Genomic DNA, 15,158 nt, shown 5'->3' with positions numbered 1-15,158 from the left:
GCAGTCAGTGTGTTGTATGTAATGCGTGTGCAACATATGTAACAACAAAATACTGTTTTATACAGCTATGTAGTGTATGCAGTGCGGACATGAGTGTACACAAGATTTACAGGGAGCGTAGACAGACCTTTTCTCCTACTACAGTCCAGGAAGAATGAGTGGGCAGCAGTAAACTCCTCATACAAGGCTATAGAGATGTGTAGTTTGTTAAAGCTTGCTGATTTACTTATTTATGTTCGATTATCTTGATTCCCCAGTATGTGTTTTGTATTTGCCATATTATTGGCAAATCAGGGCCAATACGCAAACTAATTGACTGACAATAGGACTTAAAAATGTGGGCAAATTTTCAGAAGCATACAATTCAATTCACAATTGTATCATTGTAGCCAACAAATTCACAGTGTACAGGTAACAATCCCAAGGTAGTTGCAGTGCAAGCGGACGTGAGTTGCACTGTACTACTTTCTACTTGTACATCGTTATTACATAATAGGAGTATATGTGCCAGAATGAGCCTGAAGATACTGTCCTGAGCATGCGTACAGGTCACCAATATTTCTTAGGGAGAAGCCTTGCCCATCATTAGCTCCTTCCATGATATCCATTAAAGAGATGGATATGAAAAAAAACATACAGATTAGTAAATGTTTTCATGTATCTGCTTACTGTGTAGATCAGAGTTTTTCAACCACTGTGCCGTGGTACACTAGGGTGCCACGAACGTAAGTGTGCCGTGAGGTCAGCAAAGTCAGGGTTGACTTTACTTGTACTGCTGGCCCGGGCAGTGCAGGGCTCTTCTGGGAGGCTCAGGCGCACCCGGGCTGTGACCTATGGATATGCGGTGGCATGACATAGGTCACACATGCCGTGTTGTACGCCCGCCTGCACACTGCTCCAAGCTCTGCACTGTGTGCTCAGTCACTGAGTGTGACTTTTGGTTCTGCAGGGGCCATTGTGTTTTATTTTTTTCAGGGGGGGGGGGCAATGTGTGTGTTTGTTTTTCTGTGGGGCCCAATATATGTTCTTTTTCCTGTGCAGGACCAATTTGTGAGTGTTTTTTTCCCATGGGGTCAATGTGTGTGTTTTTCCCATGGGGAACTGATGGTGTGCCTTAGCAATTTTAAAATCTTGTTCAGTGTGCCGCGAGTTGAAAAAGGTTGAAAATGACTAGTGTAGATGACTGGTCCCCATTAATAGTTCTACTAGTATAATAGTATGCAGTAATAGGAAAGGGAAAATATGAGTTATATAGAATAATACGTTATAAAGAAATAGGTGTGAGGCTATAGACGGATGTCTATGAATCACTAACAAAACAAGCATGAGGCAAGGAATAAACAGACATATACTACAGGAGACAATAGTGAGAGGGTTATAATAATGTGCCATTAGAGGAGCCTCATTATGTGAAGACAGACACTTTGAGAGATACCTGGTTCTTGAAAGCTGGTTGTATCAGTATCTGGGCGCTGTCAGTAATCCCTTCTCCATTCTCCCTCACATAATAAACCAACAGGCGACTCAGAGGGGCCATGGTGTGAGTTACATGGAAATGAACATACGTCATCCACACCTCAGAGTCACTGGAGGAGAGCTCTGCTGCAAGAAGTCATAGCAGCTATAACAACACCTAATATAAACATTACATAACAACCCAGCAAAATAACATGTACTGATGACAGAAACATAAAACAAACATCAAACTCAATGACAATAAATATTGGAAAACACATAACATTTGTTTCTAGATCAGAGGGAGTTCATGTTTTAAGGGATAGCTAAACCATATCTGTACTTGCCATTGAGCTTAGCCATGCCATGTTGACATCTCATAATGCATATATAGGGCTGATGCAGAGTTACATGCAAGTCAGTGTTGTGGACGGATCTTGCCAGTTTGTAGCACTGCATATGCTCTGTGGCTGAGCTTTTCACAGTGGTCTGTATCTCAGTCACATCTCCACTTTCGGCAATATGGGTTTAATTAGGCAGCAACAAGGCATTCGTACGTAGAGTAAGTGTTCTGAGGACGTGCCGTGGGTGTGTAAGCGAATTGCGGGCTATGTTGAGTTGAACATATGCAGAGATCCATCTGATGGATGGGACGGTGTTGCTTCCTAGATGCGTGCAATTTTTAATAGGGCAATGTGTGCATTTATTTCCATGCATGCCTTCAACATACAGCATATGGTGGTATATGATAAAATACTGTTAGAATGGTTTATGATCTTGGTGAACAACAAGAATAAAGAGGTATCAGTAATTCACAGTAAAGCATTTGTTAGAAGCATAAGTATTAAAAACAAACTTTGTAAAAACCCATTTGATCACTGTAACAAATAGAAATGTATAAAATTGTATTAGAAATAAAATAACACCAAGAGGTAAATTTACAAATCAGAGCGGCACTAATGTTAAGTGCAAAGCCTGGCATGTGTTCTGCACATAACATTAGGGCCAATTTAAATTTTGAGCTGAAACCTACAGAGAAGCAGCTACTTGCAAAAGTTGCCACATGGTCAATTTATCCAAAACCACAGTTCCTACAGTTATTGTTGCTGTGTACTATGCAATGTAACTTCCCTGTAGTCTTTTAACACTAGAGTCTACAGTTTGTGGAATAATATTTAAAGAACAGTGCAACAAGAATCAAACTGATACATTCAGGATAACTCACCTTCTTCACTCTCAGCTGTTTCATTGAAGTCCCTCTGAAAGGTAACAGCAGATGACCTCCGTATCCTTTGCAGGGTGACATTTGAGGACTGTTGGCCAGATAGCACAATGTTTCCACGAGATGCTACCTCGTAGTGCAAAGTGAAATTACACGGACAGGTGGACTTCAAGGCAATCCGGGCATCCTCACCCACCTGCCATCAGAAGAGGTGAAACAAGTGACAAGACTCATACTACAATTTATCTTCCTTAATATGCTCTCAGACAGCAGACAACAGGGTCATCTTGCAAAAGTCCAATAGTACAAAATGGATATTCAACTCATAATTATACATAATAGGATAACTCCAGGAAAAACTCTTGGATGAGAATTAGCTATTGCTTTTTACAGTGAAGTTTGGTGGCTGGAATAACACTGACAGAAAATTAAACTATTATACATTTAAATTAAATATCACTTAGTGATATCAACATGTATTGAGTTCATTACAGAATTAAGTAATGACCAACATAGACATTTGCTACATTTTTATCTGTTTATATGTAACACTTATTTTATTTAAAAAAAGGGTAATAAAAGTAGATAATTTACTATTGTATGCATTTTTCTCTACTCTTAATATCTTAATGCATACAGCACAATTTGACAAGGTGGGGGAGATGCACTGAGCCTTGCCTTCCCTCCCGATTTGGCCGGGAGCCTCCCGGAAGCCGCCGACCCCTCCTGTCCCCCTCCGCGATTGCATCCCATAGCGCTGAATCACTTCATTTTAGCCCCGCCCCCTGTTGCACACTGACAGAAATCTCGGCATTGTGTAGCGGGGGTGAAGTAAAATGGCCACGCCCCTGCTTCGAGCACAACCACTGGCCACGCCCCCGATTTTGTCGATCAGACTGCCCCCTCCCAGAAAGGGCAACCAGAATGTCGGCATCTATGCCTTGGAGAGAGATAAAGTGAAGAGAGATAATGGGCTCAATTCAGACCCGCTTGCTAGATGCGTTCGCACACTAGATGCGTATGCAAATTTAGTTAAATAAGGCATTAGCACGCCCACTATGTCTTGGCATGCGATCGCTCTGTGTATGTAGAAACCCACTTGCTCATGTCATCTCCAGGAAGTGTATGCAACCATCGGTACATCGAGTACCATCGGAAGCAAACGCAGCGCTTGTGGCTGACCATACCCTTCCACAAGCACTGCTTCAGTGTGAAATACAGTGTGAACTACAACAAAGTGACGTGTACTATGATGCTGCCTCTTAATTATGCACGCCTCTAAAACGCTGATGAGATGCTCAGGCACGCCTGCGCTCGCACCTCCACTCCCCCGTTTCTAGCGGCCTGCCCATGTCACCACCCACAAACGGCTTCTCCTGTCACTCATTCTGCAGGGCTGTCTATGGGCGGTGAGCGTACGTGAATTGCGATGCATACACATTCACAGAATGCAAACAATTGGCTGGCTGCGAGCGAACGCATCCTAACGAGCGGGTCTGAATCAGGCCCAACTGATCAGCTCCTAACTGTCACTTTTCGAACACAGCCTGTACACTGACAGGAGATGTTTGGTTGGTACTTTATCACTTTTCACTCTCTCTCTTTCCAGGGCTATGTACCAATGTACTAAGCCTTGGAGAGATATAAAGTGGATGGATACAAAATACCAACCAATCAGTTCATAACTGTTACTTTACAGGCTGTGTTTGACAGTTAGGAGCTGATTGGTTGGTACATTATCTCCATCCACTTTATCTCTCTCCAAGGCTTACTATATAGACCCCTTAGTTACATCTCCCCTGAGAAGAAGAGCATCCTAGAATTCCCCAGCCAGATAAAACTGAGATTCTACAACTGAAATGAATGCATTGTTAATTTTCCATTAAAAGCTATGCTGCCACTTTCTTCCCAGATCACATAGCAATATTTAGAACGACATCAGCTAATAATTGTAAAATTTTTCTGTATTTTTTTTTACATTTACCAAATGTTTTTCAACACAGTAGGTGGTGATAACATTATTAGGCTCCTGGCGCTAATAGATGTTAGAAAATAAACCAGCATCATTATAATCAGATGCAAATGTTAGAAGTAAGGCAACTACTTCAAATAAGATAAAACATCAAAACAGAGAAATACACTGCACTAAGTAAATGCCTAAAAAAATGCTAGAGTAGACAGAGTACACTTAGAGGCTCAAATATATGTATAAACAATTTATACAACAAAATGGACACAGTTTAAAACTAGTAGGAAAAATCAGTGTTTAGGAGTTGGTTTTGAGCATATTCCTCAAACCGGACAATCCTGTGTAGGGTATAATAACTCTTATATGATATCACCTCGGGTAGCCCGCTTTGTGTAGCGGCTGGTTTAAATCTACTAGTAATAATCTGGGAGGACGCGACCACGGAGTGGGAAGGTGCGACCCCGGAGCAGATAAGTCGAGGAGAGGGGAGTGAGGAGGGGCAGACCAAGGCCTGGCACAGTAGGTGCAGGGGTTGGGCCGGGCCCTGGGTCTATAGCGCCTACGGTAGTTACGCCACTGGCTGCACGGATCCTTGCATTAGCCCTATGGGAACTCATATTATCAAAAGGCAGTAAATGAGGCTTATGCGGAATCACACAAACACAGCCACTTTGTGTCAGACTCAGAATCAGCCCCAAAGCTCAGACTGGAAGTTCACTCTTACGTTCTTTTTCCATGTTTGTTACACTACTGATAATCATAGAATGTTCAGATCCTCCCTGATTGTACAGTGCTGCAAAATACATTTATAAATAAAGGATAAAAATAATAACAGTACACTCTTGGCACTCACCTGCAATGGGTTTTCAGGTGGCTGAATCAAGAGGTGGCATTTACTTGGAGAATACCAGCTGCTGATGGACAAGTAGTTGGGCAAATACTGCTCTCTTGTGGATTTTCCATCTATCGCTATCACCTTGGACTTTGGAAAAGATGAAAATAAGGTCAGCAACATACAGGAAGAGGAAATAAAAATAATGAAGTGAATGAAACAAAGAGCAGTGAACTAATATATTAATATACAGAGCAATCAAACGTACCTCCAGCCATACATACTGGGCTACTGTTGGGATAGATGGTATCTGGAATTTGACCAAGCCATTCTGGGACACAAGCTCGCTGGTATACACATTATCTTTGGGGGTGAGTTCTGCTTTGATTCGCACGGTAACCCCATCTGCAGGACTACCATCTGGATATGTGACTTCAACCTAACCAGCAGGGGGACAAGGCAATTTACAGTTCACATAAATAGACAAGGCAAGCCTCTGGGGTCTTGGTATTGGAATGATAAAGGTTTTGATATGCAGGCTTCTAGTTATCTCATTACCATGCTCATAAGACATACTGGGGGAGATGTATCAAACCTTGGAGAGAAATAAAAGTACCAACTAATCAGCTCCTAACTGTCATTTTTCAAACACAGCTAAAATAACAGCTAGAAGCTGATTGATTAGTACTTTATCTCTCTCCACTTATCTGTCTCCTCCACTGCATGATAACACAAAAACAAAAACTATTTTATTTTATAGTAGCAGTAATACTAGCTATGCATTACAATGGAGATCCACTAACTCTACTTAAAACAAGAATGAATAGTGTCTGTATAATTGTCCACATCTGCACAGTCATAACTTACTTTTCCTTGGTAAGGCAGGCCTGGCTTGAACTGTTTGCGGGTATCTTTGGTATATTTTATATCAATCAGCTGTTTTTGAACTGGGGTGGTATCATCAAAAGTGACCTGCTTGCTGCCATCTACAGCAGTTACAGTTGCCCAAATATTCACTGTCCCTCGAAAATGCTCTGAGAAGTCTACTGGCATCATATCCCTGGCACAGATGTCAAACACAGATGAACCGTAAATCTGTAAATTGCAAAGAGGAAAATGAGTTTCTTCATGCAGGATATGTAAAATGCATTCACTATATTCATTATGGCTTTTTTATTAGACGTTAAACCACATATATTACTTGGCTCTTGTCAAAGGTGTCTAATTTATTTTTACTTCGATTTTAATTTTTTCAGTTGCTTAATGTTATTTCAAATCAGGTCATGTCAGAGCCCCACCATTCTGTCAGTGAGGTAGACATAACCAGCAGAAAGTGAGCTGTATACAGTAGTTTAAACAATAACAAAAAAAAGTACAAAAAAAATCAACGTACACAATGTTTTAACTCATCTTACAAATACATTTTTTATAAGGTATAAAATTAGCAAAGCTGATTATTCTGAAATGAAGTAGTAAGCTGTGAAATACCAAGTGCCATTATTGTGAACATGACAGTTATGTGTTTATTTGTATTTTTAATATTCGAGGAGTGCTCCTCACTGCCTCTATTTAGCACTGCTGCCAGACACTAGGACCCAGAGCTGCTCGCCATGGAGGCGCGACATCGACCTGCGCCTTCTGCACATGTCCGGCTCCTATGCGAGTCTTTTTCTCCTTTAATTGCCAACCCACTTTACCTTGAGCCAAGAAACCTTGGAAGTCACATGCTCCATTTTGTTGGAGTTGTTACAAATAATAGCTCCAACAATAAGTTATTTATTTTGGTAAAACTTTTGTTCTGATTACTGTCTGTCTCTGTTGTGGTGCAATAGGGGGAATTATAGAGAGAGCCATTATAGAAAAGAATTGGAACAAGAGACACTGCTTTCAGACTCAATGACAGGTGCTAAACAAACAAAAATAAATCTTATTTGTGGTGCCACAAATGCATTTCCTGCAGTGTCATAAAGGCAGAGGCGTAACTAGACTTTTTGGTGCCCTGTGCCAGAAAGAGCATTGGTGCCACTCCTCCCCATATTTTTCAAATAGGGACATAAGATGCACACCCGAAAAAGTACCATGGCCTAATGGGGAAAGGCCAGGGAAGAGATAGGAGAGGCCAGGAGATACAGGGGATAAAAGAAGAAGAAGCTACAAGTGAGGATGATAATAAACAGAAAATTGACAGGCCCAAACAGCGTCCCCTGCCCTGCGGATCCCTGTGCCATGGCACAGGCCGCACTACCCTAGTTACGGCCCTGCATAAAGGGTACACAAGGTCTTACCTCCATGGTTTTCAGCACCTGGTGTCCAATCTCATGTCTATAATAACCTACACCAGTCACTGTCATGTTGATAGTCAGTAATCCACTCACAGGCTTTCCAAATGTGTACCTGAAATAATAGATATATTGATATAAGGGGGCAGACATCTTGTGGAAGGAGGCAGAGGCCTAAATAGAAGTTACTGGGTGACATAATAATATTTTAAAGGATTCTCTCCCCTCCAACCTTATACACACTTACAGGCACACCTGTTCTGCTTCTAAACAAAATGCCTGACAATTACATGTATTACTCATCTGACACAACTTGCCTGATCTATGTATAATTAACTAAGGGCCTGATTCAGAGCCAGACGCTATTTGCGCTCGCTCTTTCAGGAAAAAGGGGTGGCTATTCAAATGAACCGTTCGCTCTTTGCGGTCTGTTCACGCCTCTATGTCTGAACGAGCGAACAAAACTTGCGGTCGTTTTTTGGGAAACTACGCCCCCTGGCCGCTCGCATTCTACGTCATGTCCGCTATTTATTAGATTAATCGACCAGCGTATGAACTGCTCGCTATTCTTGTGGTTGGTTTTTCCTACCGCAATCTTGCGAGCAGTTCTGACTATAAAATAACCCAGTGACGTGGTCAATGACGCTGCTGTATTAATTATTCACACCCATAAAACGCCCGTTTTGACCTTTAAGCACGCCTGCGTTCTGATCTCCACTCCCCGTTTTCAAGCACCTTCCCCTGTTACCACCCACATACGCCTCCTCCTGTCACTCAAAATAGCAGGCATTCGCTATTTAGCGAACAAAGTATTTTCGGCCGCACTGACTGGTTCGCACATGCGTATTACGATCCGTATGCATGCGCAGTTGTGCAAACATCGCTCGGAACGAACGAGCGGCCGCTTACGAGCGGCTCTGAATCAGGCCCTAAGATCCTATTGCTGCTTGAATACATGAATATGCTGGCAGAGCGCAGGCCTGGTCTCATACACATTAGACGATGTGTTGTATGAGCGATATTGGTGAAAGACATTGGGAGTACACACTGAACAATATCGTTTATGATATCTTTCAGTGACGTCCTCCTGCCACATCCCTGAACAGGCACTTTCTGACGATATTGTCAGATTGGCCTGCATGTTTGCACGACAGCAAACATCGTTAATGACCCGAGGGAGCGTGCATCGTTGGTCGTTTCGTGCATACATACTGGACGATATCAACGATATATCATTGAACGTTATCGTTCATATCGTTCACTATTATCTTCTAGTGTGTATGTCCCATTATAGGGATTTCTTAACAGAGAGAGGTACAGTATTCTGACTGGTGTCTGGATTCCATCACCGGCATCCCGACCAATAGGATGGCAACTACATCCCCTAGAGACAAGTTGATGACTAATATATGCGCTTCAACCCAGCAGGGACTTAGCACATACATGCCGACATTTCACTCCCTCCTTCCGGAAGGGAGCTGTTGGGCTTTCTCAGCGGGGGGCGGGTCGCGGTGAAAAGGGGGTGTGGCTCTGTGGTGATGAGCATTTTGTGGTGGAGCATGGGCGTGGCATCGTGATCGCGTCATCGCGGCTCCGCTCCCCTCTTCACAATGCCGTTATTAATGGCACTGTGCAGCCGGGGGCGGGCCACGATGACGCGATTCAATGCGAATCGTGTCACCGGCCCCTCCACTGCCAGGATTTTTATATTAAGTGCAGGGGGGGCGGACGGGTTGCTGGTGTCCAGAAGGCTTGCCTGCCTTCCTGGGAGGTCAGGAGTAGCACCCGATTTTCGGGAGGCTCCCGACCAAATCGGGAGGGTAGGCAAGTATGGCTTAGCATTGCCTGGAAGGCTTCGCTGGGTCCACATTGCCAGAATGGGACCATACCGCTAACGCCATCAAAAAGCAGTAAACTGGCATTACAACTGTTTGCTAAATAAAGAAAGGATGCCTTAAACCTATGGGGTTTTTTTTTCAGAGAGATTATAGTCAATACAGCCACTTACTGTACCTTGCCTGGACTTTTCCCTTCTCACATATGTTTATATCCCGTATATATGAGGGAGGAGTTATTATCAGTTCAAATTTCGGAAGCACTAGAAAAGAAAAATTAGAAATTAATTTTCTATTATACTTTATATTGTTTTATGTTAATTATTAACTCCTGCTGTGCTTAAAGAAATAGATATATATATACGGCAGCACTCAATGTCAAACTTAATGTCAGTGAATGCAGGTGGCCTCCTGATCAGCCACCATATGAGACGCTGACATGCAGACAATTCAAACAATGGTGGCATTCAATGCAAAGAAATTACACTTGCAACTGTGATAACTTACCAACATGTCAATGCTGGATGCATTGTCGTCAGGGTGACGAAAATGTATCCAGCATTGAAACGTTTAACGTCTCATAGATGCAAGGGTCATTTTTTTGCATTGAGTGCCGCCGTTGTTTGAAATTTTATATATATATATATATATATATATACATTCTCTACCTGACAGAAGATTTATTTCTCCCAGAAGCCAAACACTCTGGCACTCAAATATTATGGAAAGTATTTCACATTTTTTATATCTAGCTGATGACTGATAGCACTAATATACAGTAAATAAAGTTAGGAGGCAAACTCCGATATATTAAAGTTCATACATGTTAGATGTGATACATTTTAATACTATTCCATATACAGTAACTGTCTGGTACATGAGATGAAAGTGCTAGCTCTAGAGAAAATATTATTTTCGCGGGTTGAGAACTGGATATAGGAAAGACACATGGTAGTTATAAATGTAACATATATTGAAACTGGGCTAATGTAGAGTAATGTACAGCAAGATATTAACTATCTACAGAATGATATAGACAAAGGCCCTGATTTAGACCCGCTCGCTGCCGCAGGCAGCTCGCAGGGTCTGTGGGCGTTTTTTTTCATTTCTTTTTTTTTACTCCAGGCTGCTCGCAAAGCTGTGGGTCTCCACCCACAGCTTGTGCGAGCAGGAAGGAAGCCTGTCGCGATTATTGCGACCATCGGGCTTGCGACGAGACCCTGGGGTAGGGTCTCGGCTTCCGTAAGCCCGAGTGGGCTCCCTGTTCTAATAGAGCAGGATGTCCACTACTGACATCACTATTGATGTCAGTAGTTCCTCCCACAAACACCAGGCGTTCCTAAGGGAACGCCTATGTTTGTGCAGCCATCCCCCCCACCCACCTACAAAACGGGGCGAGCTGTCACTCACCATCGACAGCCACCCTGTCTTGTAGCGAGCCCTGCAGCGACTGACGTTCAGTCGCTCGACGGAGCTCGCGCACGCTGGACGCGAAGCGTGCACAGTAGGGAACAATTGAGCTGCTTGTGAGCGCTGTGTGCTTGCGAGTGGCTCTGATTTAGGCCGAAACTAACAACATATTAATGCCAGTTACTCCCTGGCATAAATAAATTGCCAGTGACATTTCATGTCAAATACAATACTATCCACTGATTACTCCTGCAGTAAGGAAGAACCATTGGAACCAATAAGTTCCTATACAGGTCTTTACAGACATTGGGAGACACGTCTACTGCAATATTATGGTTTTCACTCTATACCCTTTATCATAATGCGTTTAACTACCTAATATCACTTGATGTTCCAGTTATTAATGTCCTCAAGCTTGATGAGCTTTTACCAAATACAATTTCTGCACAAGTAAATATTTCCCCATTGGGCACCTCTGTTTCTCTAGACACATATGTGAGGTTAATATATAGATTTGTATAATTAATTATTTGTATCCAGGATCATAAAGAGGAAAATTGTTATCAGGAAGGAATTACTTTACCTCTTTGAACCTAAGCTGATAAGTATCTTACTATGGGGCTGACTCTGAGTTGGGAGCAAAGCAAGAAAAAACAAGTAACTTTGGGCCTGATTCAGGGGTGTATGTATCTGTATGGTAATGACACGGCCCATGGGCGTCCTATTGAGATGCCCACAAGCCACAGCATGAGTCAGATGCTGTGCACACAAAGGTGCACCATCGATCGGACATCAGCTGCACCATTGGACAGTCTATCAACCCTATGGTTGTCCCTGGCACGCCCCCATCAGACACCCTCCCAGTCACCACCCAGTAACACTTATCAGAATTCAATGGATCTTCATGCAGTTCCAATTTGCATCCCGCCATGGTAACCATTGGGACGCATGCGCAGACGTAAAACACTGGGCGCTTGCACCTCTGTATCTGGATAAACCATGTTGCAATGCAAGGGGGGCAAATGCTAATTATTCTAAAACATTTTCTTTTGGAAAGTCCAGAAAGTAGAACTGGAATATCATCAAGATAAAAGAAGAATATTTGACATATCTCTAATACTGTAGTACGTTAAAAATATGGTGGCCACTGAATGTCCTTTATGGTGGTCATTGGGATGCTGTCTATGCTGTATAGTAGTCACTGGCATGCTATCTGTACAGTATAGCAATCACTGTAATGTTGTCTGTGCTGTATTGTGGTCACTGGGATGTTGTCAGTGTTGTATTGCGGTCACCAGAGTGCTCTGTGCTTTATGGCAATGTGAAAATCAGTATGTCAGACATGGTGGTTGTGTAAAGGGTCCAGGGTGTGCCTTTTCCTTTTGTGCCATTTTTCTTTTATCTCGTTTGCTACAATATCCTTTTAGGCTAAGAGCCCATATCTAAAGACAGCAGTATTAGTTATTTCTACCAGGACAGCACGGTCAGGTTATCCCTATTGGATTTTTACAACTTTGAACCAGCAGTACAACAGGCTACCAAGGTCCTATACACCTTCCAGTTTTGCTCTGCGATGGCACACCTACTGCATACCATTTCTATATTCAGAACGGGTGCATGGTCATAGTCCCTGTCAGCTTTTCCTGCTCCCTGATTATGGTGTTCCCCCCCCCCTGTCATTTTATTTAGGATCCGCCACTGCCTCCCATCCAGTCTTAGTCTAGTCATCCCAGACCCAATCTCTTCCCAGCCAGTCAGAGTCTGAACCTCCCGACTTCTTCCCTACTAGCCAGTCTGAGTCTGACCCTCCCAACTTCTTCCCTCCCAGCCAGTCTGAGTCTGACCCTCCCAACTTCTTCCCTCCCAGCCAGTCTGAGTCTGACCCTCCCAACTTCTTCCCTCCCAGCCAGTCTAGAGTTTAAGAAGCTCTAACCTGTCCCAATCTGTCAGAACATGCATGTCAGGTGGTAGCTGCGCGTTGTCTCTAGCCAGGCAGAGTCTGCCTCTGCAGCACCAGACAGAGAACTGGTCCTGCTCCAGTGCTTCTGTCAGGGAGGGGGAATTCCACTGTTCACAAGATAAATTTGTTCCAGTTAATGAATTCTCCACATGAAATCATTTAATGAAAGCCGAAGGACTCTTTTATGGATGTCCTCTTAACATTGTAATGGATTGTACTTTGGCTTGTGCAGTTGACATAAGTAGTTATACATTTTAACTTTTTCTGATTGGGACTTTCTTAATTATTTATTTATTTATTATTTATTACCAGTTATTTATATAGCGCACACATATTCCGCAGCGCTTTTACAGAGAATATTTGGCCATTCACATCAGTCCCTGCCCCAGTGGAGCTTACAATCTATATTCCCTATCACATGCACACACACATACACACTAGGGGTAATTTTGTTAGGAGCCAATTAACCTACCAGTATATTTTTGGAGTGTGGGAGGAAACCGGAGTACCCGGAGGAAACCCACGCAAGCACAGGGAGAATATACAAACTCCACACAGTTAGGGCCGTAGTGGGTATCGAACCAACGACCTCAGTGCTGTGAGGCAGTAATGCTACCATTACACCGTCTGTGCTGCCCATCAAACACATTATTTATTCACTATTTATTAAAGCTAATTTGGTTGTTTTTTTTAAAATCTCTTCCACATCCAGATAAAGCAAGACAGCAAGAGTTTTGGAGGAGTTAATGGCATGAATAAGATTAATAGTGTGTCTTGTATTGTCCCTTTACTGTTGCACCAGAATGAATCCCACCTGATCGTTAGGGTAGCACTAAGTTTAGACGTGACGCAAGAATCCTGGGATAAACTTTAACATCTGTATTTAACAGCAAAATCTTTAGAGCAGTTGGATGGATTTTCCCTGCTTCTGGATCACAATGATCTTGGCCTTAAGAGCCTGACGTGAGAAGCAAGCGCTTATCCGAATGCTATTGAAGAAGGCAGAGAGATACAAATACATTTATTATTTTGCATACAGGGTAAATACTGGCTGCTGTTGCATGTAACCCACAAATACTGGGCAGCTTTATATTTACACCGCAATTTAGATTTGAGTTTGTATAACCTTCTCACATCTAAATCTCTCTACACATTATAAATCTGCCCCACCTGCAGTGCAGCATGGTTTTACCAAGATGTAAAGTTACCTGCTCATTTTTTGCTTTGCTCCCAAATCAGAATAAGCCCCTATATGTTTTGTTTTGCCTTTTTCTATGTAATAATGAAGGCTTCCACTCACCATATTTCTGCACAGCAAATGATTTGTTAAAAGTATGGCCTTGGGTTTCTGCAAAAATCAGCCATTCCCCAAATACAGGTTGGTCAGAAAGAGGAAAACTCATGTTAACAATACCTGAAAAATGGAGAAAGAATTAGAAATAGTGATGGGAACTCGCATTTTATATATGCACATTGGGATGTATTATTGTTTCATTTATTATGATCTGAGGCATAATATTTCTTGCTTTCTGGGAATAGAGATTATGGTGAAAATTCCAATACACCAAAGGCAGGCAATGAAGAAACATTTAGCAACATTTATTATTATTATTATTATTATTATTATTATTATTATTATTTATATGGTGCCACAAGGGTTCCTTAGCCTCACAAAGTAGTTATATTCCCTTTCCATTCCATTTCCCATTAAGTAATTAAAAAGGATCTAAGAGATTGTATACACAATCTCTTGTTGTGGTGGATATTTATAAGTTACTTTGTTTTCAGGGTCAAACAATCATAAAAAATAATGATGATAGACATGCATACCAAACAGAAGGGTAAAAATCTACATATATAACATCAAGATGGTTAAATCATTAGATTTATGGACCTGGATTTTCTTACATTTTCAAATTGAGAGTGGGCTGGGAGGGGTAGTGGGATACATAAATCACAGGGGCTTTAGGTAGGTCTACAGAGCTGTAGTGAACCAGAACCACATTATTATTGTGAGTTACTTATGGTCTCCAGGTCTTAAAATATGACTTTACCTAGATATTAATAATAGTAATCATATATTCCATACAGTAGGAATAGCATCATCAGTGTACCACAGCTGCAATAGAAGGAGGGTTTTCAGAATTCCAATTGGCAGCTAATTGACAAATAGCAGCTAGGTTCGTGTGGCAAATA

At 42.1% G+C, this 15,158-nt stretch overlaps 1 protein-coding gene across 3 annotated transcripts in view; it reads right to left on the bottom strand.

Annotated features, from left to right (window-relative positions):
• Positions 1–15,158, bottom strand: part of CPAMD8 (C3 and PZP like alpha-2-macroglobulin domain containing 8) — a 185,474-nt gene that overhangs the window by 125,348 nt on the left and 44,968 nt on the right. For 2 of the 3 annotated variants that reach the window (XM_088478478.1, XM_088478477.1), the window contains exons 8-15: positions 14,263–14,376; positions 9,771–9,855; positions 7,764–7,872; positions 6,346–6,573; positions 5,747–5,917; positions 5,500–5,628; positions 2,681–2,873; positions 1,436–1,602 (exon numbers count right to left, since the gene is read on the bottom strand). In XM_088478478.1, the coding sequence (XP_088334604.1) occupies positions 1,436–1,602; positions 2,681–2,873; positions 5,500–5,628; positions 5,747–5,917; positions 6,346–6,573; positions 7,764–7,872; positions 9,771–9,855; positions 14,263–14,376 (1,196 nt within the window). The remainder of the gene's footprint in view (positions 1–1,435; positions 1,603–2,680; positions 2,874–5,499; positions 5,629–5,746; positions 5,918–6,345; positions 6,574–7,763; positions 7,873–9,770; positions 9,856–14,262; positions 14,377–15,158) is intronic. The other variant, XM_088478479.1, reaches the window with a different exon arrangement.

The sequence above is a fragment of the Taudactylus pleione genome, unplaced genomic scaffold (assembly GCF_031769625.1).
Source record: "Taudactylus pleione unplaced genomic scaffold, aTauple2 ptg000214l, whole genome shotgun sequence".
Classification (NCBI taxonomy): Eukaryota; Metazoa; Chordata; class Amphibia; order Anura; family Myobatrachidae; genus Taudactylus; species Taudactylus pleione.
The sequence above is the reverse complement of the archived record's forward strand: the minus strand, read 5'-3'. Positions and strand labels throughout refer to the sequence as shown.